General features: G+C 53.8%; 11 protein-coding genes across 11 annotated transcripts; 5 read left to right on the top strand and 6 right to left on the bottom strand.

Annotated features, from left to right (window-relative positions):
• Nucleotides 1-270: 270 nt before the first annotated feature.
• F5Z01DRAFT_228448 (kinase-like domain-containing protein) lies at nt 271-2159 on the bottom strand. The gene is made up of 2 exons (XM_046258282.1): nt 1755-2159; nt 271-1706 (listed from the first exon to the last, which is right to left on the bottom strand). Exons 1-2 carry the CDS (start codon nt 2078-2080, stop codon nt 578-580), a joined length of 1455 nt encoding a protein of 484 aa, XP_046116365.1. The 5' UTR covers nt 2081-2159; the 3' UTR covers nt 271-577.
• A 231-nt stretch (nt 2160-2390) lies between these two features.
• F5Z01DRAFT_744331 (maltose permease MAL31) lies at nt 2391-4634 on the bottom strand (the record flags this gene model as incomplete). Its single annotated transcript, XM_046266917.1, has 4 exons — nt 3973-4634; nt 3107-3909; nt 2477-3049; nt 2391-2456 (listed from the first exon to the last, which is right to left on the bottom strand). Exons 1-4 carry the CDS (start codon nt 4169-4171, stop codon nt 2391-2393), a joined length of 1641 nt encoding a protein of 546 aa, XP_046116364.1. The 5' UTR covers nt 4172-4634.
• Nucleotides 4635-6504: 1870 nt separating this feature from the next.
• Nucleotides 6505-8169, top strand: F5Z01DRAFT_228086 (putative aspartic-type endopeptidase). The gene has a single exon (XM_046258278.1). The coding sequence runs from the start codon at nt 6676-6678 to the stop codon at nt 8032-8034; it is 1359 nt and encodes a 452-aa protein (XP_046116363.1). The 5' UTR covers nt 6505-6675; the 3' UTR covers nt 8035-8169.
• On the bottom strand, nt 8169-10066 carry F5Z01DRAFT_228099 (uncharacterized protein). The gene is made up of 2 exons (XM_046258279.1): nt 9870-10066; nt 8169-9782 (listed from the first exon to the last, which is right to left on the bottom strand). The coding sequence occupies exons 1-2, from the start codon at nt 9882-9884 to the stop codon at nt 8304-8306; spliced, it is 1494 nt and encodes a 497-aa protein (XP_046116362.1). The 5' UTR covers nt 9885-10066; the 3' UTR covers nt 8169-8303.
• A 518-nt stretch (nt 10067-10584) lies between these two features.
• F5Z01DRAFT_751933 (uncharacterized protein) lies at nt 10585-11506 on the top strand. The gene is made up of 2 exons (XM_046267062.1): nt 10585-10986; nt 11049-11506. The coding sequence occupies exons 1-2, from the start codon at nt 10665-10667 to the stop codon at nt 11282-11284; spliced, it is 558 nt and encodes a 185-aa protein (XP_046116361.1). The 5' UTR covers nt 10585-10664; the 3' UTR covers nt 11285-11506.
• Nucleotides 11507-12350: 844 nt separating this feature from the next.
• Nucleotides 12351-14182, bottom strand: F5Z01DRAFT_744329 (general substrate transporter; the record flags this gene model as incomplete). The annotated part of the gene is made up of 6 exons (XM_046266916.1): nt 14050-14182; nt 13187-13959; nt 12919-13124; nt 12684-12864; nt 12452-12612; nt 12351-12406 (listed from the first exon to the last, which is right to left on the bottom strand). Exons 1-6 carry the CDS (start codon nt 14155-14157, stop codon nt 12351-12353), a joined length of 1485 nt encoding a protein of 494 aa, XP_046116360.1. The 5' UTR covers nt 14158-14182.
• A 618-nt stretch (nt 14183-14800) lies between these two features.
• Nucleotides 14801-16525, top strand: F5Z01DRAFT_690670 (uncharacterized protein; the record flags this gene model as incomplete). Its single annotated transcript, XM_046266126.1, has 2 exons — nt 14801-15868; nt 15927-16525. 2 exons carry the CDS (start codon nt 14801-14803, stop codon nt 16182-16184), a joined length of 1326 nt encoding a protein of 441 aa, XP_046116359.1. The 3' UTR covers nt 16185-16525.
• F5Z01DRAFT_228025 (uncharacterized protein) lies at nt 16122-18304 on the bottom strand. The gene is made up of 6 exons (XM_046258277.1): nt 18030-18304; nt 17524-17959; nt 17402-17462; nt 17061-17346; nt 16491-17000; nt 16122-16427 (listed from the first exon to the last, which is right to left on the bottom strand). The coding sequence occupies exons 1-6, from the start codon at nt 18242-18244 to the stop codon at nt 16232-16234; spliced, it is 1704 nt and encodes a 567-aa protein (XP_046116358.1). The 5' UTR covers nt 18245-18304; the 3' UTR covers nt 16122-16231.
• A 134-nt stretch (nt 18305-18438) lies between these two features.
• F5Z01DRAFT_660673 (guanine deaminase) lies at nt 18439-20327 on the top strand. The gene has a single exon (XM_046263846.1). It carries the CDS (start codon nt 18749-18751, stop codon nt 20111-20113), a length of 1365 nt encoding a protein of 454 aa, XP_046116357.1. The 5' UTR covers nt 18439-18748; the 3' UTR covers nt 20114-20327.
• A 618-nt stretch (nt 20328-20945) lies between these two features.
• On the top strand, nt 20946-22612 carry F5Z01DRAFT_228008 (Intradiol ring-cleavage dioxygenase). Its single transcript, XM_046258276.1, has 2 exons — nt 20946-21575; nt 21629-22612. The coding sequence occupies exons 1-2, from the start codon at nt 21206-21208 to the stop codon at nt 22384-22386; spliced, it is 1128 nt and encodes a 375-aa protein (XP_046116356.1). The 5' UTR covers nt 20946-21205; the 3' UTR covers nt 22387-22612.
• Nucleotides 22613-22755: 143 nt separating this feature from the next.
• Nucleotides 22756-23751, bottom strand: F5Z01DRAFT_710412 (putative chitosanase). Its single transcript, XM_046266475.1, has 3 exons — nt 23500-23751; nt 23111-23448; nt 22756-23060 (listed from the first exon to the last, which is right to left on the bottom strand). The coding sequence occupies exons 1-3, from the start codon at nt 23666-23668 to the stop codon at nt 22803-22805; spliced, it is 765 nt and encodes a 254-aa protein (XP_046116355.1). The 5' UTR covers nt 23669-23751; the 3' UTR covers nt 22756-22802.
• Nucleotides 23752-23903: the final 152 nt, after the last annotated feature.

Below are 23903 nucleotides of genomic sequence, written 5' to 3'. Positions count from 1 at the left end.
AGTGTCGAGAGTACATATCTGATGCGGGCTAGATGGGATCCGTTCCCAAAAAAGAATGAGACAAATGACACAGCGTATAGCTTCATCACCCGGCGTGCGACCTCGAACGTGATGGCCGATTGACATGACCCCAGGAGCTGCGACACGGCTCGACAAGCCAGTTGTCTGTGACCATAAGCATTCGGCTGGATATTTCTGCATGCAAGCCCAGCTCGATCCACGGTCGGAGCAAGAAGCTCGAGAGTGAAAGAGATGTGAAAGAGATGTGAAAGAGATGTGAAAGAGATGTGAAAGAGATGTGAAAGAAAAGAACAGACCACCAACGGGCTTGACAGAATGCATGAGAAGATGAAGGCGCTGGCCGGCGGTATAGCTGGGGTAGAGCTGCCACGACACTCGTCGTCGTACCATGCCGTGAACAAAAGGAGTGGTAAGTTGGATACCGAGATGAGCGATGGACGAGCTTGAAGCTTTGAGAGCTCTCGTCACCCAACCCCAAGAGGATCTGCAAAATCTCCAAGAGAGGATCCAGGGGTATGAGAAGCTCTTTGGGGAACTATAGTCTAGTCAGTGCATCTCAATGTCTGGAACGAACACGCGATGCATGAAGGACGTATGCAGTTCCACAGAGCATGAGAATAAATCCTCCCCAAGACGAGTAGGACGGGCTGGTGAACCGCAGTCCCTGGCTGGCAGCCTGGAATGCGCGCCGCACACGCATCCAGACACTGACACTGACTGACGCGGGCTTGCTCTGTGCCACCAAGGCTGCCCGGCTCGGGTCATTGGCCACGAAGGCCTGGATTTGTCGCTGGTATTCCTCCTTGTCCAGTAGACGGAGCCTGACATTGATGAAGAGCTGGGCAAAGGTGTCCATAAAGGTCCAGTTCTCCAAAGCCCACGCGACGAAAATACCACTGTTTTGCTTGGCCACAGCCCACTCGTCTGCCAGCAAAGTACGCCCATACATCCGCTGCTCTCGTGACTCCACGATTTTAAGGAACATGTCAAATTCCTCCAAATATTTCTCGTACATGTAACGACCAGCTAGCATTGATCGGTCTGCAATCCGCAACCAGAGCGGCGGCTGGAAGAACTGAAGCGGCACCACGCGACTCCATTCCCAATCCAAGACGCTGATCACCTGGCAAGCGTCATTCACCAGGAAGTTGCGACACTCGAAGTCGCCGTGGACGAGGACAAAGGGACCGTGGTCCAGCTCAGGCTTTACCCAGGCAAGGGCGTGTTCGCGAAAGGCATGTTGGCTGTAGACCTCCTCCGTGATGTTTTTCAAACCCTTGAACGCGTTGTCGGCCAAGTCGAGCAGCATGTGCGTGTACGCCGAGGCGGATTGCAGAGTGTCATTGTTCAAGTAGCGCGACTGGACCGCCATAGGTTGCCTGCCTTCGAGTTCTTGTCGATTGGTATCGATCGAGACTGGGCGCCTTCCCACGACGGCATTGTCGCCCCTCCGAACCAGGCAGCCGATCGAGTCAAACTCTAGCCTCCTCAGCTGGATATATATATCGGCGAGGGACGTGTAAAGATTTTGTTTCTTGTCGGGGTCGAGCTGCAGCGTCCCTTGCATGAGCTTCTCCCCTTGGACATATTCGAGGATGAGGAACGTCGGTATGGGTTTCGAGTGGTCGCCGATGCCGTATGCGATCAATTTGGGGGCAGGTATCGTTGTGCGGTCCGCCAGCAGCCTGAATGACTCGGTCAGCCTCTGTCAGCGGCGAGAAGCGCACACGTACTGCATCGTCGCGACCTCGCTCTCCAATTTGACCTTTACGTCAAAGCCAAGACATGGCTGGATGGGCACTCGGATAACCCATTTTTCTCCCTCGCTGTCAACGGATCGCGAAGTCGGAGGGAAGCGGACAAAGTAGCAAATGTTGTAGCTTCCTCGGACCGGCTTCTGGAAGAAAGTCCCTTCTTGCTGCCTAGGATGGCACGATGCTGCGAGGCGCAAGATGTCGGTGTTGGGTAAAGACGCGATGAATTGATCGCGCTCGGCGTGAATGAGCCGGTCGATTGTGTCGTCGCTGGACGCCGAACTGTTGCCGTTCTGGCTGGTCATGTTCGGAGAACCCTAGGGCTAGACGCGGGAGGGCATCGTGGTGGACGATGGGAACAGCAGAGACGCGTCTCCAGTCGCTCTAGCATTTGTACGTGCCCAAAATCACGGTGGCCCGCTCCAGTCCAGGTCCCAGGCAGGGTCCAGGGGTAGGTATCCACTGGAAGGCTGTCGCTGCCGCTGGACGCACTAGCAGGGGTCGGACCGTCAGGCGGCTCAGGCCCCAGTGCCGTCATTGCAGTGCAGGAGATCTGTTATTTATAGCGCTATTCTCCCGACTCCATGTCCCGAGTCCATCTCTCATTCTCATCCTTCAACTTTGCTTCACGACGGCACACCCGACCTCTTCTACACCACCACGAGCGGTTTTCCTTCTTCCCTCTGCGTGAGATCGGTCACCTCGGCATTCTTGAACTTGCGCGCTGGCACGCCGTGGGCAAACAGAAGATCAAGCTCCTCAAAGGTTCGTCCCTTTGACTCTGGCAGGCGGAACCAGACCCAAACAAAGGTCAGGAAGGCCGTCGAACCCCAGACGAAGCCCGTATAGCCACTGAGGTTGAGCTCGCCGGGGTTCATGAAGTAGGGCTGGATGACTTGGGAAATGACAGCGACAATGTAGTACGAGTTCCTCGCAAGGCAGATGGTTTTCTGACGCAGCCGCGTCGAACCAATCTCGGCGGGGATAGCCCAGCCCAGCTGCCCGATGGACAGCTGGAAGACAAAGGTCCAGACGAGGGTCAGCACGGCTTGTACCATGTCAACATTGCCCTTGTCGGTCCAAACGTTGAGGACACCGATGATCGTGAGGATCGCGCAAAGCGTACCCATACCGAAGAAATAGGTGGTCCTGCGTCCAACGTACGGCATGATGGCGAACCAGCTGATTAGCGTGCCGACAAGGGCCAGCGCGGTGCCGCCCGTGTTGAGATAGTAGGTCTCGGATGTTGCGAGGCCGACCTGCTGGAAAAAGTACTATCGACGTGTTAGCTTTCGTTTCGCCGGTATACGCAAAGGGTCAGGTCTGCTTACTGTCGAGTTGTAGGCGAAAGTTGAGCCGGACAGGACTTGGCCAGCGAAGGACACGCACGCGATCTCAGTGCGGCGACGCTCCGGCCCCTTGAAGCAGTCCCTGTAGCTGGTGCCAGATTGGAGCTCGATCTCAGTGTTGTTGGTGTGCACAATCTCCGCAAGCGTGGCATCGATGCTGATCTTGGCGGAGGCCTCTGAACTCTGAAGGCGCTGCAGAGACTTGCGCGCAACGTCGAGTTTGCCAATGCGCACGAGATGCCAGGGGGACTCTGGAGCGAAGCACAAGATGGGGAACAGAAAGGCCGGCCACGTCCACTGCAAGGCGAAAGGAATGCGGTAGGCCCACTGGTCCGGTGTGTTGACCAGACCAGCCAAGACGCCGGCGGCAATGAGCTGGCCGATGATGAAGCACATGTTTGTCCAACTGGTAAAGTAGACACGCAGACTGAGTGGCAACACCTCAGACGCATAGGCGGGCGCCGACGTGACGAAAATGCCCCAGGGCAGTCCGCACAGAAACTGGCCGACCAGAAGCATGATGATGTTCTGAGCAAAGAACGTGATAAAGATGAAGGCGGAGAGCACACCGAGCGCGGCGAGGATGACGCGCTTCTGGCCAAACTTTGTCACGAGCCAACCGTTGGCCAGGCCGCCAATGAAGCAACCGACGACGCTGGCGTTGCTCAGACCGGCTTGCCAACCAGCAGACAGCTGCGGGCGGCCACTGGCGTCAACGAACTGCCCGAATTTCGCCGCGAACTGGGGGTACGCATAGAAGTTGCCGATGAGGATGGTATCGTAGCCTGCGGGTTGGCAGCTGGTCAGCATGACTGAACGAATCCTCAAACACGCCTACAGTCACAAACCTTCCATGATGACACACATGGACACGATCAAGCTCCAAAAGATGGCCTTGGGGTATCCGTGCACCGCCTCCAATGGGCTCAGCTCGTGTGCAGCTGTCCGTGCGGCTTCAGCTACATGCTCAAGGACAGCATCGGCCTTGCTCGCTGTTTTCTCGATTTGCGAGGCTTTGGCGAACTCTTCGCCGTTGGCTTTGGACATGATGGGTAGTGTTTGAGGTTCCGGCTCGAGACAAGATGCAGTGCAGAATCAGGTGCAGAGGAGGAAGAAAAGGCCTGCTCCTGGTCGGACAAGAACCAAGACCTAGCTGAATGGATGGAGTGGCTATCTGGGATGGCCCGTGAAGAGAGCAGTGTTCGGGGGAGCGAGTTGTGGACATTAAATACACAACTGGCGAGGCTCACAAGACGGTTGGGCCTGCGCGGCTCAGATCGACGTGAGCGACATTGTTCAGATACCCCACGCAAGCCTAGCTCATGTGCCCCAGACAAGACAAGTCCGGGGATAATTGGGGTTGGCGAAGCTAGCCTGGAAATGTGTAAGGTTTGATGATGTTGGCAGGTCGTGCCGCGAAAGGTGGCCGTCTCCATATGTTTCGGGCCGAGCGATCTTCTAGACTACTACATACATACACTACGAACATGAATTTCACATATTGCTCCTTACGGTAGTTGCCATTTCTCTTGAAGCATGATATATAATTAATCCATGTGTGTCTTTGTGCGTTTGTTCCGTGTGACGACGGTTGATGTCCTTGTTGAACCACCCGCTTTCACAATGTTGATGCCAATTCCGGCCGGTGAGCTTTGAGTAATAATTAATGCCTCGCAACATTGGAGTCGAGGACACCCTCTCGAGTGCTCTCAGTGTTGAGCAGCACGAGTCGCCCGACGTCATTGGCCATGTGTGTTTTCCGTGCACTTTTACTAGCTTTCCGCCACTACGTGATGGCTAGTCAGTCTAGTCGAGTTCCCCGCCATTTCTTACCCCAGCATTGACTCCTGAGCGGCTCTTCATCCCGCCCCGTTTCCCCATCTGCAACCCTTCACAATCGCATCCCCATCAGTTGTCGTATGGCTCTTGGATCCATTAAAGCCTTCCACATCGCGCCGGCTCCGAGACAGCCTCTCTGGATCCTGCCAAGACCCAATCATCCGGCTCGAGAGTCGAGAGGCAGCAATGGCCGGGGAAGACGACAAGACGCTAGGGCAGGCCGCAGGACGCAGGACTTCCCGCCCGCGTACCCCGCCGCTCGCTCCAGGCATCGTGCAATAGTGCGGGGTGATGGGTTGTTTGAGTTGTTCATATTGTTCACTGTTGCTTCTCCAGGCTGAGCGACAGGCGAGTTGTCTGTTCTTTTCCGCGTGGAGAACTCTGGCAGGCGCGGGTCATGAGTATTCCGCTTCGTGGCTAAACGACAGGCCGTCATTCTCAGCACACAGCCAACCTATTCTCAGCCTGCCATACATTGTTGCCCAAGGAGTGCCGCACCATAAGTATTCCATCGATTTCCGAGTCGCTACTTGGGAGTACGTACCTCTAATCACTGTTTGGCATACTCTATATCCAATGGGCACATTGTGAGTCATGGCCTGGGCAAAGCGCTATATGTCCTTCCTCTAATACGCGTCTGTGTACTGTGAGTATTCCTGGAACGGAAAAGCGCTTCGAGAGACCTATGCTCATGTTTGTCCCGAGCTTACGAATGATCACCCGTGGGAGCAGACTCTGTGGAGGCCACTGCTTCGACTATGCGTATAACGATAAAAGCATTGGCAGGCTTGAAAGGCGAGGTGCTGGTTTACGCGCGGAAAAGTCTAACTCATCCCAAACCTTTCGCTGATGCCCGATTTTCTGGAAGAATTCCAGCCACTTACACCAAGTCTTGTGTGGTGGCGACCAATAATTCGACACCGGTCGTTTGCGCTACTTCCCACGGTCGTGGACGTAGGGTAACAAGAACCCGATTAGCCGTGCCGGTGCATGTCGACAATCGTGCGTCGGATGCTTTGTGTCGCTGAATACACAGACATGCTGGCAGGATACGTGTGGCCGGGATCTGAAAGCGTCCTCTCACCTTTCAGCCTCGAGTGTAAGATACATGTATTGGTGAGCTTCAACTTTTCACGTTGACGAGCAATATGTTCTTAAGGTAGAGTTCCACTTGGCCTAACCAGGAGTGAATAGGGAGGAGCCAGGACCCCGCCACATTTCAGTCGTTCTTCTGGAATAAGCGATGTGCCCAATGACAAACGCAGCACCCCCTGACTAGCCCTTCATCAAAACAAATACGCCCACAGCCGTGATTACTCCTGAGTCCTGGCAACTCGACTCCGGTCACCAGGCCCGCTACATGTTCCATCAATTGACGAGATAGCAAATAGATGGCCTCGCAAATTGACGATTGACGAGAAGACCGATGGAAGTCATCCACAGAAGGCGCCCCATCATTTGCGGATGTTGCACAGACTCAGCCTCGCTAAAGATGCACGGCTAGGCAATATCTGTGCTTGATCTGGTTTGGCATTATCAAGCGCAAGCTCTGATCAATTCATTATAAAAGTCCAGACGGCACCTGCCTGCTAACCATGATCCAACTATTCATCGCACTCATTCATCGACTCGAGAGACAAACCATCGCTCTTTCCTGACGCCTGAGCTCTCACCACCACCAACTGAAAGATTCCACTCTCGACTCCACGAATATGCGGGCGAAGACGCTCATCGCCGTCACCGCGACCATTGGCGCAGCCTCTGGCATCGTTGCACCCCTTCACCGCCGCACTGGCAACAGCACGAGCCATGCACAGGACAATCCTGCGCCCCTGATTGCTACACTCAACAGTTTCTGGTTCGACGTCGAGGTCCAGATTGGGAACCAGACCTTTTACCTGCTTGTCGACACTGGAAGCAGCGACACTTGGGTTGCTGCCGATGGCTACACTTGCATCGATCCCGCCGACAACCGTGTGCTGCCTTCAGAGGAATGCATGTGGTCACCAACGTACACCGTGCCTCAGTCCATGCGCTACATCCAGAATCAAACCTTTGGCGTCAAATACGGAACAGGCGTCGCCCTCGGAAAACTCGGGATTGAGAGTGTCACTGTTGGCGGCATAACAGTTCAGGAACAAGCTATTGGCATCGTCGACCGCGCAACTGACAAGGGAGATGGCGTCAACAGCGGCATCCTGGGCCTCGGTTTCCCAATGCTTACCTCCGCCCATCCAGGGACTGTACTGGAGAACGACACAATGTCCCTGATAACCAATCGCATACCCTACGAACCTACGTTTGTCAACATGTACAAGAAGGGTCTGGTCGAATCATGGTACAGTATCGCAATCAACCGCCTCCCCCGAGATGTGGCATCGGGCATGGGAGGCTGGCTGGGTCTTGGCGAGCTTCCTCCTGTCGAACACACAGATGACTGGGCCGTTGCGCCTATAGAAATCACCGAGGGTATCCCCGACGAGTTCTACCCTGGTGGCAAGCCAGTGATCAGCTTGATGACTCTGACGGTCGACGGAGCCTCCTGGGGCTCCTCATCTCCTTATACCACCAACACGACAAAGTTACAAGCCGTGGTGGACTCTGGCAATAATATGAACCTCGTGCCAATCGAGATCGCCGAGTCTGTCAACGGTCTGTTCGAGCCGCCGGCCACGTTCAAACAGGACTTGGACATTTACGTGGTCGACTGCCATGCCAAGCCTCCAAGCTTTGGGGTCACCATCGATGGACATACCTTTTGGCACGACCCCGAAGACATGATTTCAAAAGATAACACCACAGGCCTCTGCTACAGCACCCTCGGCAATTCCGCTGACGGACTCGGAACCCAGATGAGCTTTCTTGGCGACGCCTTTATGAAGAATGTAGTGTCTGTGTTCGACTTTGGGAAAACAGAAATGAGGTTCGCTGCCCGTACGGAAAACGCGCAAACGACGGCCTCGCCCCTACCAACGCCTTCAGCGTTGAGCGCAAGTCCCCCCAGCTTCGCCTGCCAGGGAATCTGGCTCTGGGTCCTCCTGGCTCTCATGGCCCAGGCACTTTTGGCTTGATCGACACTGTCAGAGTTTCCGAGCTGGGGGTCAATCGCAGGTTGTGTCATTGGTCAGCGTTGATCACATCGGTACATCACAAGAGATTGAAAGGAGCAGGAGAACTAAGGTTGACACAGAAAGACTTTCCTTTGTCCATAGACCTGTTCGCGTTGCGGTCGCTCCGCCGACTTTCACTAATAATTGAGTTACTGTATTCAACAAGAACTTTGTGTGGGCACAGGAAAAGGACATAGCTGCCTCTCCACCCTATCCGCTGTCTTGATGTGTCACACTAGCTCTGGGACAGGTAGGAAGGTTGGAGGGACAAGCTTATAGTTTGCCTCCATTAGAGCTTGCGCTCCCTCGGCAACGTCCAGGACCGAGTACTCCAATGGCAGCGGGGCATCTTCGAGCACCGCCTGTGGATCCAGCTGTCTTTTGTCCTTGTATTCGTTGAGCTGCTGTGCAGCTGACAGCAAAGACCTTGTGTCGTACAGACCCTCCTGGCGTTGCAGGAGGCCAAGGACACGAGTAGCCCTCTGGACGATGGAAGGGTCGGCGCATTTGAAGACGAGCAGAGCGAGAGGCGCAATGACTCCTGCCTCGGCAGAAAAGTTACGACGAGGGTTCCGGGCGGTCGTTGCGTTGCTATTATTCTGCTGTGCATAATGGAGAATGCTTTCGGCCATTTCCACCACCTCCTTGGCCTGAGCATTGGGCGAGGATCCGAATACAGCCCTGTTTTCTGGGAGGCTTGAGGCGAGTAGCATGCGCGAGACATGGTAATGGATCAAGAGGATGGACAGGCCAGCGTTTGGCCCGCGAGCGGCTGCTTGACTCCGGGAAAGCAGCGCAGTACTCTTGTCATACCACAGCCGAAGTTTCTGGTCAAGGAGATCTTTCTCCAACAATACATCTGGGGGAACACAGTCAATCGGCATCTCTTTGCACCATACGTTGCTGATGAGGAGGTGAAAGAGCCAATTCTGAAGCTTTATCAGTTCCCTTTGGGCAGCCTCTGTTGTGTCGAAAGGAATGTTCGAGGTCTCCACTGTCATGGCTTGTCGTTCTTGGCTTGTTGTCAGGACCAGAGTGGGAAGGTGGCTGTCATCGAACATTGTAGCTTGAATGTCGAGGCGTGCGAATATATCCACAATGTCTTCGCTTTCTGGTAGCTCTCGGTAGTTGTTGGCTTGGATGGACTTCAGGAGCGACAAGCCTCCCTCAAGCTGGCTGAGGGCGGATTGGCTGTTGCCCAGCATGCTCTCAAACGAATACAGCAGGATGCTGCAAATGGAAACAATTCTCACCACGTCCGGGGAGGGGCTGTTTCTTATTCGTTTTTGCAGATTCCTGATGGCCTTCCCATACTGTTCCATCGTGAATGTCGAGGCGATTTGCGAATCAAGGGTATCGGAAGAGATGTAATCGAGATGCAACGAACTCAAGGCCAGCAGAACCTGACGCACTAGAGGCTCATGGTGGCTGGTCTGAAGAACCGTCTTGGTCCAGAATTGGGAGCTCACAAACCCAGAAAGGTCGCTCGCAGCCTGCGTGCAAAAGTAATGGAATAGCTCACGATCCCGCTTGCTTCCCGGGACCTGGAATGGGATGGAGTAGGCGCTGATGTCCAAGGAGGGTCCGGAACGAGACAGGGCCGCCCGTGCAGCTGAACTGGGTGTCGTACTTGGGTAGCCGTCGCATTTCCAACCTGAGCGAACGCATCTTGCGCATGCCGGGCGTAGCTCATCGCACTTGATGCGTCGCTTTCTTGGCTCATGTCAGTTGAGAGTTTGTGTCTCGATTTCAAAGTCCCCCTATAGCAAGGGACCAACTGAAGTCACTAGACCTACCGGCAAATGCCGCATCCAGTTTTCACGCGAGGTCGACTTGCCCTTGTTCCCCGCCTTGATGCTGGGGGTTGGGCAAGTTCCATCAGGCTTTGGTCCTGTTGTTGCAGCTTAAACCTGCAGAAATCATTCGCCTTTTCCTGGTGTCGCAGGGACGCGGTATGGTCATGACTCATGCGTGCATGCAGCATGTGTACGGTGTGCCAGTGTGCGGTGAGCCCTCGCCCCTGCTCAGTGCTGCGCGGCCCTGCGTGGGTCCAGACTCCAGCGGCCAAAGACTTAATCCGTTGCCAAAAATAGGGCTTGCTACCTATCCATCAACTTTCAAGAAGCCGTAGTTTCAGCCACGAAACATCTGCGAATATCATGTTGTCAAGCTCAAAGAGCTACAGTACGCCTTCGTGTCTTGTCTTCAGGTTTATGAGACCTCACTTGCCTCACAACGTTGTCCATCCACGCATGCAACTGAACGGATGGATAAGCCGTAGTTAATTTAAGAAAAACATGAAACTTGGTGTGTCGTGATATGATATATCCTCTACTACTCTTCGCTGAAGGTTAGGAATCGGGGTATACCTGCGGTGCGGAAGAGTTTCACTGTCGCAGGAACCCGGGCTGGGTGTGAAATGGACGCAGTTTGTGATGGTGAATTCAGACCGGTGGTTGGGTATTGGCCACTATAAGAAGAAGCCTTTCCGCGGCACCCAAGATTCGGGAAACCAAGCACGCAGCAACTTCACATTCTTCACATTCTTCTCTAATTCAAACTGAATAAGCTCAGCTCTACCGCTTTGAACCATGCATTCCGTCCTTATTCCAGGCTTGTTAGTCATCTTGCCGGCTCTAGCTGAGGAGCTTCGCGCTGCAGATGTTCCTAAGGCCTGTGAAACAATTTGCGGGCCCATCGTCGAGCTCACCAACACTTGTGATATCGACCCCAGCGAGGCAAATGATGGCAACGATGAACGAAAGAAGCTGCGCCTGCGAGGCACTGAGGAGGATGAAGACGGAGATGAAGCTATTGAGGCAGAATGCATCTGCAAGAACACGAGCTTCGATGTGGCCAACATCATGGCGCTGTGTGCCAGCTGCATTGCTCAAAATGGAGGAACGACAGAAGGTATGGCGCCCTATTTCTCCGCTCACTCTGATTGGGGTTTCGACCTACTAACGACTCAATAGATGCTGATAAGATCATGTCACAATGCTCTTTCTCGTCCACGTCGTACGCATTATCGGCAACAATCGCGGTAAAGGAAGTCCAAGTGGAAGCTACGAAGCCGGCGACTGCGCTTGGAAGTTCGACAACGGACTCTAGCTCACCATCCAGCCCCGCTGATGAGAGCAATTCGGGACGACTGGCGGTTTCGCTTGCAGCGGTCGTGGGCATTAGCTTCGCGACCTTGATGGTTCTGTGATCAAACCCGAGTAAGCTCTTCAGACAAGATTGGTTCAGTTTCAACATGCCGCAGGCGGCAGACTCCGTGGGCTTTGTGCGCTATGAGCTAGCTGGTTTGCTAGTCTGTGCCTCTTTCGGCACTGATTTGTGAGCCCGTGCCAAGTACGATTCTCCATATCTTATCTCCGAGATAGTCCAGTCCTTCAAACCAGTTATGGTCTAACAAACACCATTGTTTCAGAGAGATCGCAACCTCATCGACCTGCTTGTTGTAGCATAATTCAAACTCGGCCCTACCGTGATTATCCTATAGCTTGGGGGTATTACAATTATCGTGCTACTGCGGCCATTCTTCACCCCGCCGCCGAACCTAGATAATATTTTAAATCTGGACACTAGACGAAGAAACTAGTTTCTTTCCTGGCACCACAAAGCCTGACAGTCAAAGGCTCGAGTTGTACAGGACTCCAGTCAGGAACGCAGGGACACAGGGTGGTCCTGAATCCTGAGTCCTGACTCAAGCGTGTGCCGGTGAGGAACCCAGTGCTTGCTTGATGGAGAAAATAGGGGTAAGGCGACATGGAGACGCATCGCGTCTTTCAACGAACATGAAATCACAACTGCCACCTCGCCTCATACTTCTGCACACCACCAACTAGCAGTCATCAGAGTCGCCAAAGCTCGTACTTCGAGGGGATACGCTATCGAAAGACTTTCCAAGACCACACCAGAAAGCCAGCCATGATGCCGCGAAATGCTCTTGACTCTCGAACGCGTACATACAGGAATGATGCTACCTCGCTGCCGTCGTGGGTCTTCTGAATTGTCTACTCGAGAACTCCTCCTTTGAAACCCCCCAAACAATTTCCTTATCTTTTTTCGGCACGTCGTTCTGGATCGATCTCGGTGTCTATGACTACAGATCCAATAGCTCAGGACGGGTTTTGGGGGAGCGCTGAAAAGATGAACTCATTAGGGACGGAAAAAGAGGAGTCAGGACTCAGGACTCAGGAGGCAGGACGCTATTGACCTTTCTGCTAATTTAAACAGTCCGTTCTTTGTTCACGAATATCCCCGATTCAAGGTTACTTTGCTAGCTCAGTCACGACGCCGCCTGCCTTGACCGCTTCAACTTCGCCGCCTTGGATCGACGCGTCTTCGCCCACACCTTCTAACATGTCCCGACCCTCAAACTTGGCGTTGATCTCCTCAAGTTTGAGACTCTTTGTTTCCACGAATGTGAGGTATGCTATGATAAGAAAGACAAAGTTCCAGGCCGCATTGATAAAATAAAACTTCCAACCGAGGTTGACCATTGCATACGCCATTGCGAACGAGGCAAGAAGACTGATGGGAAAGAACAAAGTCAGCCATGTGTTGCGGGTTTTGGCAAAATGAAATTAAGCTGTTGGACCTACCCGAATCCAGAGTCCAGCATGCGGAAGATGGCAATGCCGGTCGCACGGAGCTTAAAGGGCGATACCTCGGTTGGGTATAAGCTCGTCATCGGGGTGATTGCAAAGGCATAGAAGCCTTGGAACAGGAAGATGACCGCTATGGTACCGTAAATGCCCGATGTGTTTGCGCTCTCGCCATATGCTAACATTGGTCAGCAACAAACGAACTCACGTTAGGTCGAACTTGATGACGAACTTTTGATAAGACCGCCGATGAGAAGCAGAGTGATTGTCATCCCTCCGACGCCGATGAATGTCTGGAGTCTTCGACCAAGGATATCCAGCATGAAGCTTCCCAATATGGCCACCGCGAAAGACCAACAGCTGATGATCACTTGCACTTGAGTCTGCGTTTTCGGGCTGGTAATCCCAGCTTGGTCGAGAATCTTGCCCAGATAAAAGCTGCAGCTGGTTAGAAGAACAGTGGCGTCAAAGAGAACCACTTGAAGGTAGGAGTGACTGACGAGATGATAAAGTTGCCAAACATATTGATCATTGGACCGAATGTGCACAAGATAGCAAGCCTCTTGCGATTTGCCCGTGTGGAAATGATTTCCACCCATGGGTTGCGAGAATACTCGATGGCTTCCTGCTTGATTGTGGTCCGGATCTCGTTGAGCTGCTCATCACCTTTCTGGAAATCAACATTGCCCCTGCCCTGCATAATCAAGAGAACCTCAAGAGCTTCCTCTGTTCGTTCATGAGCAATGAGCCAACGGGGCGATTCGGGGACAAATGGAACAATGACCACAGCCAGCAAGCTGGGGACGAACTGGAGGAGAGAGGGCAGACGCCAGGCCCAGGTACTGTTGATGTTTTGGCTGCCGTAGTTGACAATGGCTGAGGCTAGGCTGCCGACGTAATAGCATGAGAAGAATAGGCCAAGAACCCGAGCGCGCTTATGAGGAGGCAATAGCTCGCCGAGAAGTGTGGGCGCTGCACCGTTGCTAATGGCCGAACCGACGCCTACGGTGAATCGTGCAATGACAAACATGGCGACGTTCTGTGCTGCGGCTTGCAGCACAACGCCGACTATTGTCACAACCGAAGCGATATAAATCGCTCTTCTGCGCCCAAAGTAGTCCGGCACAGGCTGCATCAGAAAGGCTCCGAAAATGCCCCCCATCCACATGGCGGCATTGTTGAGGCCTTCGGTCGCAGTGTTGAGCTTGAAATATTCAGAGTACACCGGCAAGATCAGAAGGCCGTTCATAACGGAAGAATCGTATCCGAGAGTCTATGGCGGAAATGCAACTTGAATCAACGTCTTGGTCGTGCGCAGCTTCGCGGGGAGTCTTCACTTGCGGTGACAGGGAGGCTGACTTACCGCCGAGTTGACAATGGTCACGGCCAGAAGCAAGGGCATGAGCACTCTGTGGTCGGCCGGGACCAGCCTTGAGACATGTTTGCGATCAAAAGTCTGCGATGAGGCCATGGTAGGTGGAGAAGCACGAGTGCGGTGTGGTGAGCGAGCTGGAACAGACAATGGATGCGCAGAGCAAGGGTAATGACAACAGACAATCCATTAATTTTATAAAAATTGACACAAGCTACAGAGTTGTTTAGGGATGTGACACCAATCTTCAGACGTCGCAAGATACCAGACTTGCTTATCAAAGCCCAGTCTTGTCTCGTCGGGGGGCTCCATGCCGCTATGCCCAAGCGGTGATGGCTTCGCTGCTAGCCGAATGGTCGGGTCACGATATCTTGCCCGAATGGCCAATGAGAAAGATACGCGGGCGTGGACCCTGCATTCGGCACTCTATCTAGCGTTCCATGACCATGAAGCGGAGAGCATGATGAATAAGTCACCCGAACTCGCCCGAGCTCGGCCGACTCTGACCTAGCTAGATGTTGCCTGTCGGGAGTCGGGACTCAGGGGCAACATGGTGTTCTGGTCCGAGGCAATGATGCTCTCGAGAGCTAGGCGACATATTAACTTGTGGTCCAAATTTACTTTTCTCGCAAAGATAAGCTGCAGATCAGACCGACTCCCTCCACGACATTCGGGTCAGACCCAACTCAACTTTATCAAACCTTGGTCAAGCCGTTTGCATCGGCACACTCCGCACACCAACATGCCATCGCGAGTCTGGGAGTGGCCTGCGTGGCCCGAATTCACTTCAGAGGGGCTGAAGGAAAATCGAGACCCCGACTTCCGCAGCACCAAGAGGGCAGTCATTGAGCGTTATGGTGCTGATGCCCTTCGTCAAAGCTGGCTCCAAGTTTGCAAAGATTTAGAGCATGTCACTGAAGAGATCTCAAACAAAGGAAACTCCATCATCCCCATCTTTGAAACAGAGAAGGTCCTGGCTTCAGGAGGTTTCACTGAGTGTCAACGACAAGAGGTCAAGAGAATCGGGGCCTTTGTGTTCAAGGGGGTTGTCCCGGAGCGAGAGACGACAAAGCTGTACCAGGAGCTGAAGGGCTACATTGCAGACAACAAAGACGCTGTCAAGGGATGGCCGGCGGAGAGCCCATCAATGCTCATTCTGTACGACTCTCCAACTCAGAACACGCTGCGAGCCCACCCAAACCAGCTTCGACTCCAGCGCTTGCTAAATGGCCTTTGGCATGACAAGACTGGACAGACCACGAGCGACCCATTGGTGTACCACGACGGCGTGCGTGATCGAGCGCCTGGTCAGCCATTTCTCGGACTGGGGCCACACATCGATGCGGGCAGCTTGTGCCGATGGGCTGACGAGGGCTATCTCAAAGCCTACGACAAAATCTTTGCAGGGAAAGTCCACGAGCATGATTGCTATGATCTGGCAGTTCGGCATTTGGCGAACCAGGAGCTGTTTTCTGGAGTGGCTCACTCTTCTGTGTTCCGATCATTCCAAGGCTGGACTGCCCTGACAGCGACCGCTCCTCGGGAGGGCACAATCATGGTGTACCCCAACGTCGCCAGCGTGATTGCCTATGTGCTGCTGCGGCCATTCTTCATCCCGCCGCCAGACCCCGACGATGTTCTGGATGCAGAGAAGTGGACGCTGGACGAAGAAACTGGCTTCTTTCCTGGCACCACAAAGCCTAACAGTCAACGGCTCAGTCGCTCTTCTCACCCGCACCTGAAGCTCGAAAAGTGCCTCGTTCACATGCCAAGTATTCAACCAGGCGACAGTGTCTGGTGGCACTCTGACGTGAGTGTAGCCCATACTCTTCCGCCAGACTCTTTGCTAATCAGAAGCTCGGTCACAGCTTTGCCATGCCGTGGACACGGAGCATTTAGGCTCAAACAATGCTTCCGTGGCATACATCGCGGCTTGCCCGTCCACGCCAGCTAACAAAGCCTACGTCAAGAGGCAACTCGAGGCCACCTTGGCTGGCAAGCCGTCGCCGGACTATAGCGCAGGCAATGACCTGGATGAGACAAAGCTCAAGGGATATGTTGGCCTCGACCACCTGACGGTAGAGGCCAAGCGCGCATTTGGATTTGATCTTCTTGGCAGGGCATGATCGATGATATTGACTTGCGATGGAAGCCAAGTGGCCTGAGAGTAGTATTAGAATGTGACATACATGTTTTCTTTCAGTATTCGGACAGCATGACGGGCAATCGCGTTGTGCGACTGGACCTGTTCAAGAATGGACAGACCAGCCTCGATGGCCTCCTTGTACTCCAGACTGCGACCGTCGAGGGAACTTTGCCATTCCCTGAGGAGCAGAATTGCTGCCACGAAAAGATGGAAAGATAGGGCCCTAGGACAAGTTTAGAAGACCAGTATCAGGCATTAATTCACCTTTGGTTGAAGTGGCACGTACCATTGCTTCCGCATGGACACTGGTTGGTCCCAGTTTCGACTGATCCAGATGATGTCGAGTGCGGACTGAACACACACGGTACGAGCCCAAGCAAACTCCCCGGGGGAAGATAGCCAGTGGCGCTGGAGTGTACGATTGATGCGGATGCGATGGTGCAGAAGCACTAAGGTGATGTCAAAGCGCTGCCACTTGATCCATGGTTCCGATAGTTCCGGTTCACGGATTCTCCCGTGTGCTTCAAGTTCAGGCTGCAGATGGTCAGGCAGGGTGTCTATGACGAGTGCCAATTCCTCGTCGGCTGCTCTGACAACATTCTCTGAGGAGAGTGGGCTTCTCTGGAGGGATTGGCAGAAACGGTTGTATACAATCGATGTCCGGGCCATGAAGACGTGATAGTGTGCAGGGTCAACGACGGTCTTTCCTCCATTCCGCGTGGTAACATGTGGGCGTGGGAGAGGCACTTCGAAATCGACCTCTTCAAGACTGGTTGGCTCATGTGGAACACCCAGCCTGTACGAACGATTAGAGATGGTATGAAAAGGGTGCCATGTCATCTATGCAATAACTCACCATTCGCATATCGTCAGCGTCCACCAGAGCCGATGCTGCGCTTCTGTCCCCAGGCTTCCTGCATGCTCAGACCTTGGCGTGTTCAAGCCTAGTTTTTGGGCAATACGAAGCGCAATGTTCCACATGTGTCGGCAGAGCTCTGCATCGCCAAGATTGTTGAAGCACATGCCCAACACAGCGATGCACTGGACAGTACCAATGTGCGGCACTCGCATGAAATCTGCGCGGTGGAGAGAGAATATGGCAGCATCGTACCAGTTGCGACATAGGCTGCTGACGTCCATATCTGGAAGGTTGGTCAGCGAATCGGCTCACGATGCCACTTGACTGCGTTTTCTCACCCACGTGCTCCGAGGCGACTAGGCATGTGGCCTCCTCCTCCTCCATCATGAGTAACGCGGCCTGCTCGAAGTTTTCGCTAGTACAGCACAGGCAACAGGAGGATCAGGTTATCGTGACGTACGCATAAGACACTGAAGTAAACAGCTTTCCAATGATGATCATAGCTCTCAAGAGCTTGGCCGCTCTCAAGCGCGTCCATGAAAGCGTCGCACTCCTGCTGGAACTGCGGGTACTCCACAGCATAATGAACCCAGCAATTCCATGTCCGGTCGTATGCGATTAGATGGTCGCTCGCGGACCGACTGGGTAGGACAGCTTCCTCCCAGCTGCCAATAGTCGAACCTGAAGGAACGGCCTTGAAGCGGATACTGTCCCAAAGTGCGTCTTCTATCGAATCGCTGTTCTCGAGGCTGTGGCTGTTTCTCGGGCCTCGTGGCGTGCTGGGTGTGGAATGGGAAAGCTGACCACTCTTGGGCTTGCGCAGTTCATCTCTCAGTTGTTCATTCTCTCTACGCAAATCCTCCACCTGCGGAGGGTTTCCGGTGCTTTCTTGCCATCTGCGAGGGAAAGTCTCAGCATTCTAGACAATAATTGAGGAGTAGCCCGCCGACCAAGGATGAAACAAACTTCTTCGGCTCGCCCCTGATCAAGACAGTCTCTCGAATGCAAGAAGCCGACTCGCCGCGTCGGACACAAGTCAAACACGGCTCCGACTTGTCACACTTGACTTTGCGTGTTGAACAGGGGATGCAGCTGCGTGGGGCTCGTTGTGTCGACCTGAAGGGGGCAGAGTTAGCGGCCATGTCCTCGAGAACTACATGAGGCCTCTTCGTAGAGGTCATGGTTACATCCTGTCGGTCAGACAATCCAACCAGGTGTGCGTTGACAATGATATGACAGGGACTGGACTCGGGGAGGACGCGCTGCCCACACGGCGACTGGACGCGATTCCACAACATTGAACCCCACATTAGCGATAACTTGGTTACTTGAATCGACGCGGGGTAACAACTCGCCCGAACTCCCCCGAACTCCACCCGGAATTCCGCTGTCCCTGGGAGGAGAGTACCGTACGTGGAAAGATATACTTCAATGCTTACAAGCGTCACTGTGTCATTGATATCTATCTTTTGGCGAGAATTAACTAACGCAGCGCCACAAGATAGGATGTTTGGTATTTGACCGCCATAGTCCTCGCTTTGCTCTTAGATTTACGGACACTCATTCACGACTCTTGTCCGTCTCCACTTGACAGCAATCATCGCGACCACCCGGCACAGCGCCTTTGTCTGTGTTTTTGATTACGAGACGCCTACTCTTTGTCGACCATCGCGCTGGTCGGCAAAATGGCGCCAAAGATATTTTATGGCGCGGTCATTCATTCGAAAAGTCTCGAAGAGCTCGAGATTCTGGAAGACGCAACGCTGGTCGTCGATGCGAATGGCGACATTGTTGAGTTCAAGAAGTCACGCGACGACGCAATTACAATGGCCAGCATCCCGAAAGACGCGGAAGTGTATCGCCTGCCCCGCGGCGAATTTCTCATCCCTGGCTTCGTCGACACGCATAATCACGCTCCACAGTGGCCAATGCGCGGTCTTGGGCAGGGCCTTCACATCCTCGACTGGCTCGAGCAGGTCACATTTCCAGTCGAAGCGCGCTTTGCAGACGCCTCCTACGCCCGCGCGACGTACGAGAATACAGTATCTGATTTTCTCCGGCACGGTATTACGACAGCTTCCTACTATGGCTCCCGCCACGCTGAAGCGACGCGTATTCTCGCTGAGATATGCGTTGAAAAGGGCCAGCGGGCTTTCGTCGGAAAATGCAACATGGACCGACACGCACCAGAGTACATTTGTGAGCGGAGCGCTGACGACTCTTTGCGTGAGACGGAAGAGTGTATCTCGCATATCCGACAGCTGCCAGGTTGCAGCCAATCCAAGCTTGCGCTGGTCAAACCGGTCTTAACACCTCGGTTTGCTATCTGCTGTACGCCAGACTTGCTCCAAGGGCTGGGCAACATGATGAAGGCCGATGACGACTTGGCAATGCAGACCCATTTCAACGAGGCTGAGCAGGAGATTCAGGCGACGAGAGAACTTTTCCCTGACCTTGCTGCAAGGAGCGAGGCTGATCTCTATGAAAGCTTTGGCCTTCTTGGGCCGCGATCAATTCTCGCACACTGCACGATCATGACTGACTACGACAAGGAGAGAGTCTGTGCTCTGGAGTGTGGTGTTGCACATTGTCCTATCGCTAACATGACGGTCGGCGGCGGGTTCATGGTCGCGCCCGTCCGAGACTTTCTGAGACGTGGTATCAAAGTCGGCCTCGGGACAGATAGCGGTGGAGGTTGGGCATCGCAAATGCTCGCAGTGATGCGCCAGGCGATGATTGCTTCCAATGCAAGAGAAGTGGTATCACAGGGACAGGATAAGAGCCTGTCGTTGGAAGAAGTTTTCTACCTTGCGACAATGGGGGGCGCCAAGGTAATGGGGCTAAATGACAGAATTGGGAGCTTTGACATTGGGAAGCAATTTGACGCTTTGCAGATCACCACAACACAAAGGCTTGATTCAGCGATGACGCCTCGCGAACATGGCGACTCTGCGAGAATAGTCTTTGAGAAGTTTATCATGTCAGGAGATGACCGTAATATTAGCGACGTGTACGTGGGCGGCCGTAGGGTTGCTGGCTCTCGAGTATGAGGCCGAAACCTTCTTAATGTTTCACGGTTTAGGGTAAGCATGGAGAAGCGTTGTGTCAGGGGTCGTGCCAACAGTCTGTGATTGGCCAGGTCATGCAATACACCCACATTGCCGAATGCCCGGGCGTCTTCTTCCGAGTCCGACTTCGCGATTTTCGGGGCTTCAGTACCTCCGTATCCGCACTTTAATTATTTGTTTTCCTCTGTCAATATCATAATTAATCTCCATTCCTTCACAGGTTACATATGACCCGACCCTATCTACCGTAGCGACGCGAGGATCTTGCGACCAATCATGTACCAATCCACACACATGAAGCCGGACATGGCCTACGTATACACGCGCGTCCAGCGAGTGTTCTCTTCGCCAGATTCTTCTTCACCGGCCGCAAGCCGCGTCATCACCACGCGGAGCTGCAATTAGCGTGTCGGTGCACTGCCGACCACATCACGGAGCAACTTCCGGCATGTGGCAGTCGGCGCGGTAGGTTTGAAACAAGATTAAGCAGGCACAAGGCCTCGCGAGCCAATCTTGTGGATCGCAACTCAACTCTAAGCCTCCCCTCGTCACCAACATCTGCCGGCAAATCTCCACTCTTCATGCCACATCCCAGGTCGGCACATGTTTTGGCTGGCACCCCGTTGTGCCGTATACCCGTGATCGAGCTAGACTCGGGGGTCTGTTCGTTGACAGGTCACCTTATTTGCATGTGGTGTTTGCATTGCAAATAACACTCTTTGATTGGGCTGTGAAGCTTGCGTGTTTGTTTCCTGCGCCTTTCAGCCGCCCCGTCGACGCAAGGCTGGTCCCGCTGCTCAAACCTGGGGCCTGAGGTCCATGAGCCTCATGCGTCGGCGATACTGAGTCGTCGTAGTAATGGACACAGCCTGAATGGATGAGGCTGACGAGGCCTGGCCAGTGGTCACCGACTGTCTGTCGGCCAAAGCCGACTTTGGGCAGCAGAGCATGCAATACAAATACAAGTAACAAGACCAGTCTGCTGCTGCAAATCACGACAGCACACCAGACAACTTTGATCATCAACTCCAAGGAAACAACTACTCACTCAACATACATACCAAATCTCCCACCATGCAGCTCACCTCCCTCACTTTGGCTGCCATCAGTCTCGCTGGCGTGGCCGTCGCTCACCCGGGCCACGATCTGAGCGAGGAAATCGCAGAGCGCCGCGCCTTTGTCAACTCTGTCGAGAAGAGATCTCTTGACCATTGCGCTGAGAAGATCAAGGCTCGCGGACTCGAGGCCAGAAACCTTGCTCGCAGGTCTGCTGCTGTCAAGAATGCCCGTGCTGCAAAGGGACTGCACAAGCGCGACAACGACACCTGGGAGGAGTCGCACAACTCCACCTGCTCCGGCTACTCGGAGTACACGCCCATCCCCGAACTGTTCGCGGGCAATGCCTCTTGCGTGCTGACCCCAGAGGTCACTCAGGGGCCTTACTGTAGGCATCCACTGAAGCTGCCGGACTCGTCACCTGTGCTAACAATCCTGCAGATGTTGGTGGAGAGTATGTCCGAGAGAACGTTGCCGAGGACCAGGATGGTGTCGAAATCCATCTCGACTACCAAGTCATCGACGTCGAGACTTGCGAGCCGGTCCCCCATGTGTACGTCGAAATGTGGCACTGCAACTCGACTGGTGTCTACTCGGGTGTTGTCGCTAACGGCAACGGCGACTCCTCGGACGAGTCCAACCTCGACAACACTTTCCTCCGTGGCATCCAGCCTACCGATCGCGACGGCGTCGCCCAGTTTATTTCTACTTTCCCTGGCCACTACACCGGTCGCGCAACGCACATCCATGTCATGGTACACACCAACGCGACGCTGCTGGCGAACCACACCCTCGGTAACGAAGTCTACGCCAGCCATGTTGGACAGGCGTTCTTCGACCAGGATCTGATCACCGAGGTGGAGAAGGTAGAGCCTTACGCAAGCAACACGCAGGATATCACTCTCAATGCCGACGACAGCATCCTGCTCCAGGAAACAGCCGACGTGGACCCTGTCATGAGCTACGTCTATCTTGGCGACAGTGTCGAGGAGGGCTTTTTCGCCTGGCTCGCTTTTGGTATCAACACCACCTACTCCGGCGAGGTGACACCTGCTGCCTTCCTCTACGAATCTGGCGGCGTAGAGAACAGTGATTCGGGTGTCGGAGGACCAGGTCGCGGCGCTCCTGGCGGTGTCCCCAGCGGTGTCCCCAGCGGCGTCCCCAGCGGCGTACCCAGCGAGAGCACCCCGACTGTCTAGAGCTGAACTCGCCTGGTTCAGCAAGTCCAAGTGGAATAACCCTCGGCCGTGGCCTGAGAGGGAGCTGCTTGTTCTCAACATACATGTACTGAACATGGTGGGTTAAGACGGATGGTATAAGTAGTTAGGGGAAGAGAATTGCTAGATTCAATGGCTTAGCCGCCAGCGAATCTTGCCATTGGATAGCACTGAAATACAATGATGCATTGGCACAAACGATACGCCCCTGCTGTGTGAATGACGGTTGCCAATCGCTTTCCTACTGTCCGCAGCATGCATTTGGGAAAAGGGAGACTTTGCTATTCGTAATATTAGCAGGGATCCGGGATTATATCTGACATATTAGGAGACAAGGTCCTAGCCGGCCATGTCTAATGAAGGTGCTAACTAAACACAGGAATGTTCGTGGCCCTCGCTCAGAGGTTCGCGATGAGCCTATCACCAATCGTTTGCAGACTGTCCTGGAATGCATCCGAACTGTCCGCTTGCCAGTCCGCCTGTTCGCCTGGAACAGCATCATCTCCCGTGAAGAAAATGTAGAGGACATCCTGGCCGTCGTAGCCGGAATTGCCATTCACATCGGTACCGAAGCATCGTGTGGCAAGAGAAATGGAAGCCTCGCCGACAAGCGGATTTCCATCATCGCCGTTGGTGTCACCCCAGACTCCGTACACCTGATCGACATGTCAGTATCAGACTTCGACCTTCGTCCATGAACACTTACAAGCTTATCACCGCAGACAACAGCCCCGATGCTGAGGGGCTTTACGCCATACTCTTGCGGGTCAAACGTCGTGTAACCATCGGCACTGCCATAGTTGCCGAAGACAATATAATCGTGGACGTAGGCGTTCAAGTCGCTGACTCCATTGCTGTAGGAGGAGACAGTGTATTGAAACGCTGTCTGGTACTGGGTGTCTTCGGAATTTCCGCAGCGACCATCGTCGCCCGCGCCATTGGCAATGCCGTCGCAATCAATGTCCATGTTGGCAAGGTTTCCGCCCTTGCCTTGAAGGTATATGATGCCGCTGCTGTCCAAATGATCACCGCAGTACCCATAGCCTATCCGTTGTCAGTGAGCGGGTGACGGCGTCTCTGGTTCGTGGCACGTACTGTATTCGCCATCATCGGCGCTAAGAAAGCCGCCTTGGAGCTCATATTGGCACTCGCCTTGGCCCTGGTTGACAATGGAGTCGTATAAGTTGCGGACATTGTCAGGAACATCACGGGCGGACACCGTTGCCAGCAGCCCGAATATAGAGAACGCTTGAAACTTTGCCATTATTGAAAAGTTTTGGGCTCGTTAGAAGACCTAATACTTTTGTGAGTTGTGTCATTGGATTGCCAAGCTAAAGAGGTGACCCCTTTATATGTACACGCATAAGGGGCCCGTCCAGGCTTCTTGTCGGGCTTCTTGTTCAGCCGGAGCTCGGCACATAGTGAAGCTGGGGCTGTCGTATAAAACGAGACCCGATCAACGCATGATGACGATTGGGGTTAGCCTGGCATCCTTCGAT

Source organism: Emericellopsis atlantica (assembly GCF_019669845.1).
Source record: "Emericellopsis atlantica unplaced genomic scaffold F5Z01scaffold_21, whole genome shotgun sequence".
Taxonomy (NCBI): Eukaryota; Fungi; Ascomycota; class Sordariomycetes; order Hypocreales; family Bionectriaceae; genus Emericellopsis; species Emericellopsis atlantica.
The sequence above is the reverse complement of the archived record's forward strand: the minus strand, read 5'-3'. Positions and strand labels throughout refer to the sequence as shown.